This window comes from Empidonax traillii, unplaced genomic scaffold, assembly GCF_003031625.1.
Source record: "Empidonax traillii isolate 1590-97213 ecotype Southwest subspecies unplaced genomic scaffold, ASM303162v1 scaffold2:size4533513, whole genome shotgun sequence".
NCBI classification, from domain to species: domain Eukaryota; kingdom Metazoa; phylum Chordata; class Aves; order Passeriformes; family Tyrannidae; genus Empidonax; species Empidonax traillii.
In genome coordinates, this window is record NW_020955195.1 from 1944883 (window position 1) to 1950257 (window position 5375).

The following is a 5375-nucleotide window of genomic DNA, read 5'->3' on the forward strand; positions in this document are numbered from 1 at the left end:
CTGAAATCAGTCGACCTGGGCTGACTGATACCACATGAGAGTGTAACTTAATGTTTTACAGAAAAGTGGGATTTAAAAAAAAAAAAAAAAAAAAAGAAGTGGAAGTATGGCATTAATTTGAGTTACTCTGGATTTACGTTAGGAGGCAAGAAAGCAGCGTCACAGCTCCCCTGCCTACAGCAGAGATTTCCAAACATTTCTAGCAGTAGTACAATACTTAATATTGAAATGCATAAAATAAATACATTCTATTTTCTAAACTTCAGCACACTTTGGGAAATCAAATAAAATTCCTGAATTAATTCTTATCTTTCTGACTACTCTGCAAAACTATAAAATATGAAGTATTATTACATTTTAGAATTGTCCTGCCAGTATCTGCCTGCATAAAACGTCCCTCTCCCTCCTTTAATTACTGGAAGGCCACCATGAAGGCTTGCCAAAGCCTTTGCTTCTTCGTGATACACAATTTTTGTGCTTGAACACCAAGATAGGCAGGGTTTTTTTCCTGATTAAAAATTTAAAATTCTGACAGTCCAAATCATGTTTTCTATCATTACAGGAGGAAAAAAGTCCATAGAAATCCATTTGCCCACCTTACATTTTTTTGTGAAGGAATATTTAGAAGATTATTACCATGTATTTTGTTCAATATCATTAATGAAATATATTTCAGTATATTTCTAGGGAGGTTTCACATATGGTTTTGATTTGGAGTCAACATTTTTTTCTGGTTAACAGAGTTCTGAGGTTAATTATACCTTTAAACCATTAAATCTTAATATAAAGCACTGTTATTTTAAGAGACAATGAAAAAGTATTAAAGAGTGCATAAGCTCTGTACTTCGTTTAGAACAAGACTGGAAGCACAAAAAATGTATTATTTGCCACCTAAATCACGACAACTTTGTCTATATAACAGAATACTGGTACTTACTGTTTCTGGCTTAAGTGGATACTCATGTCCAATCTGAAAACTGTGAGTCTTGGCATTTAATGACTAAACAATAAATCCAGTATTTGTCTGCTTAGCATCCAGCACTGGGAAGAACTATTATCCAACACAACAACCCTTTCCAATAACAAGGTCTGTCCTGTACATGCCTCCTTCTCATGACTTCCATTTCTGGACTGTGTAAATTGCTTAAGAGCATCCTGACTGCCTCACATACATGTACAGATATATTAATATTTCACAGAGCATTGCTTTATTCCACTCTTTAGAGTAGACAAAAGTCTGTATCGTGGTGCATTCTTCTGGGTTTTATTGGGGAGAAGGTAAGGCAAGCTCTGGACATCTGGGAATTGTACAGTGCATTAGCACTTCTCATTTACTGTCTCTGGCAAATTCTGTAATTTATAGAACGTTATACATCCCTGGAATGCACTGTCTCCTTCTGCCAATAAACTTGTTGCATGAATATCTATAGTAAGATAGAATTGCCCTTTATTTCCTTTCAACAAACTTTCACTCAGGTTCTAATCTACAATCACCCTTCTGGTTTTTCCTAGGGACATCAAGAATAGATATCAAAATGAAATCACATTCTATCTACATGCACTTTCAGCAATTTGGCATTATAGTTCTGCTATCCTAAAAAATATTGATATATCAATAATAATATATTCATGATATATGAACATATGTCGTGAATTGTGGTGGACAAGATGATGGTGGACAAGAGCCTCCAAAAATTTTCTTCTTAACAGTGACCATGGATTCACGCTACTGTAAATGGGCATGGAAGAAATGACTCCCTGAACTTATGGAAAGGTGCTGTATTCACCTGGGAAACTAATGATCAAATTCACATAATAAAAGATGAAACACCAGGAAGAGAATGACCTTAGATTTGCTGCACAATTGTACCTACATGGAAAGAACCACACATACAAACAACATTTCAGTTCCTGAAGAAACCTCTGAACAGTAATATGGAGAGTGGGAAAGTCCACAACAGCCATTCCATAAAGTGCCAATCAGGCAGTCAAGGCGTCTACTTCGTTTTTTTATCACTATATTAAGACTGCAAACTCTTTACTTCCTGTGCACTTACAATCAATGAACTGCCTCATTTTCAAGTTTCGTTCAAGCTTCTCCATCACAGAAACATGAATGACCAATACTTGAGTCAGTTCAATCTTATCCCATTTAAAATTCCCTGGACAAATTCAGAGGTAAATAGTCCCTCTATTACCTTCAAGGTTCAATCAAAGAGTTCATCATTAAAATTCAATCACTGTTCATCATTCAAATCCTTGAATACATTCACTTTATCTGTGAAATCCAGACAGCAGCCTATCCTGATTTAGATATACTGGGAGTACTCCAGATTTAATCTTCAGTTTAGATCAACACAGAGTGCTGAAGACTTCTTGCCACATTGCTTCCTCTTTCATCCAGAAGGAAACATTTTCCCACTAACAGGTCAAAAATAAATGCCTCTGAGCACCAAACATTCATACCAAAATTCACTTAAGACCAATATACCAATTAGTGAAAGAACATGATGAATTCTTAATAATTAACTGCTGTGAAACACATTCCATCCTTCGCTTAGAAGGTTTTCATTGATATCCACCTCACAAACACACTCACATACACTTGGGATACAGCAGCAAAATAAAAAAAGATTATCAAATAGTGAGGTCATACAGCTGACATAAGAATTCTCCTCAAACTTTTGTAACTTAAATGAAGCAGGAAAAGAAAAATCTACTTCTCCTCTACCCGAGAGGGAGTACAAGCAGGACAATACTAAATAGCCCATTACTATCATCCTAATCACTGAAAAAAAGAAAATAGTTTCTGAATCCTTGTATTCACATACAGAACTGATAAGACTTTCATCAGTCAATTGAAATTCTAGGGTAAAAACATGCCATGACATCCTTCACTTAGGATCATGCCCTGTTTTCACCCAGAATTCAAACTGACCAGAACAACTGCTACTTTTTGCTACCTTTTCCATCAGACCTTTACACTGAAAGACTGTCTTCCCAAAAGTGTGTGTACTATATCAATGACTTTTGATAGAAAAGGTGGGTTCAGCTAGCACTCAGTTTAACTGAAGATGTCAGAAGATGCCTTTCACAATAGCTCACATCCTGTATTCTTCTGAAGTCACACAGTTCATAGACTCTGTATCACTGGAAACTTCTTTTATGTATTGTAAACCTATTCTCACCAAAGATAAATTCACTGTACAAAAAAGAATCATAAATACAAGTTTTTACCTTCATACCTGAGAACAGTAAACCAATTTTGTATTAGTCAGTGAGATTAAAAAGAAAATAGTTTTAGAAGTTTTTCCTATGAAAGAGGTGAGAATATTGTACTTAAAGGCAGTACTTTGCTAGCAGCATACACAAATCTAACAGTATTATTAGCATTTAAGATGTATTTTGCATTTTAACTAGTTACTGCTGTCCATCACCAATTCTGCTGTCACCTTTGAGCTTCACATTTGTATTTACATAACACATACTTCATTAAGTAGTTTATATACAGTCTCTTACGTTTATTTACTTACCAACAGTATCACAGGGTTCATCTTTATGTACACAGAAATCCTTCCTAGAATTGGAGGGGGAAAGGAAAAAAGTTAAGCAAGTCAAGCTGTCAGAGGGTAACAACTGTGTGACCTATTTACAAACATTTTGTACGGCTCAGTGAATAAATACAGAACACCATTATCTCAACAAAGAGCAAGGGGAAGCAAAGGCTAGGATTACACTGAAACTCCAGTTTATTTTCAGAACACATTAAAGAGGAGTCAGGTGACAAAACAGGTACCATATATTCAAATTGCATTGTACCTGATTTCTGTGTTCCGTTGTTTCAGTGGTTTTGTTTGGTTTTTTTTTTTCTTTTTCTTTTTCTGTAAGCATCTTAAAAACTAACAAGTCTAAAGTTAGGGTTTTTTTTCTTTTGAAATGAAAATGTTTTCAGTGTTTAACACCAGGATTCGAAGGTAGCACTGTAATCCAGCCTTTAGATCAGTGATAGAGAGAGCTTTTGTGCTAGCACGTCAGTGGTTAAAATCACCAATAGGAATATATTCTGGAGAAGCATTTCTGCTAGAGCATCGCACTACAATAGTGAAAGAGTTATAAATTAATTCACAGGGAGAAGACTACCCTATCTCCAACACATATTTTACTTGACTCATAGCTCTATAAATAAGACTGCTCTGTTGCATAAAGTAGAATAAATACTTCAAATCTGTATTAAACACCACCTGAGCTTGGGATTCATTTTAGTTTAACGCCTATTTCACTTGTTCTCAGGGACACACAACAAAGTTACCAAAAGAGCAAAGGGAAAGCTGCTTTTTTACTGGAGTATTTGGAATTCATGTTAATTTATTATTTTAAGTAAAAAAAAAAAAAAAAAAAAAAAAAAAAAAAAAAAAAAAAAAAAAAAAAAAAAAAGGGCTGCTGAAACATGCATGAACTGGAGAGGCTGGGAGGGAACCAGTGGGGAAGTAACAACAGAAAATCTCCATGTTTAGCAACCTCAAAAACGAATAAGTTCTGTTTTTCTGCTGTGCCACAGAATAATGGTCTCTGTTTTTAGAAGGAGACCATATGGATCAGAGAAATTTATTGTTATATTCTATATATGAAGGTACCTAGATATACACATAGATTTACAATGATAAAGATACACACACAGAGAAACACCTGTTTTCCAAAATTCTTTGGTTCTTGATATATAAAATACTGATACTTATCTTTTTTTACAGATGTAACTACCCCAAAAGCTGTTTGTTTGCTTGTTTCCCAAAAACTATTCCTACAGAGTGATTTAGACCCAAAAGCAACCTTAAGGGGGTTGGCAAAGTTCCAGCACTTGTTAAAGGCTACACAGATAGATACATGAGGTTATAAGGCTTTTGATTCACCAGTCATCACTGCCAGATAACTACAGAGCAGAGAAGAAAAACAGCAGTGCTATAAACTGATAAAATTGTGAGTTAAACTGATAAAGTTTAAGCTCTGGGAATACACTCAAAGTAGTCCTGGAAATTGAGCAAAAGGTGGTGAACAAGAAGCTACAATCAGACACAGAAGAAAGGTTTTTTTTGTTTTTCAAACCTGAAAGAAATTGATGACATTAATGCACCGGGTTGTAACACAATTCTTTGGTTTTTTTGCTATGTGACACAAGGGACTGATTGTAAGAGGACATGCGTAAAGACAGTCTAAGGACATAGAATGCCTTCAATCCACAGCCATCCAACCACCATAAATATTAACTGATGTAATAATAAGTAAAAAAAAAAAAAAAAAAAAAAAAAAAAAAAAAAAAAAAAAAAAAAAAAAAAAAAAAAAAAAAAAAAAAAAAAAAAAAAAAAAAAAAAATAAAAAAA

The 5375-nt window shown here is 34.4% G+C and overlaps 1 protein-coding gene across 1 annotated transcript in view; it reads right to left on the reverse strand.

Moving 5' to 3' along the window:
- The window catches only part of ADAMTS19 (ADAM metallopeptidase with thrombospondin type 1 motif 19), a 126417-nt gene that overhangs the window by 80266 nt on the left and 40776 nt on the right, over positions 1-5375 (reverse strand). Inside the window, exon 7 of the mRNA XM_027894532.1 lies at positions 3534-3577. Coding sequence (XP_027750333.1) covers positions 3534-3577 — 44 coding nt within the window. The remainder of the gene's footprint in view (positions 1-3533; positions 3578-5375) is intronic.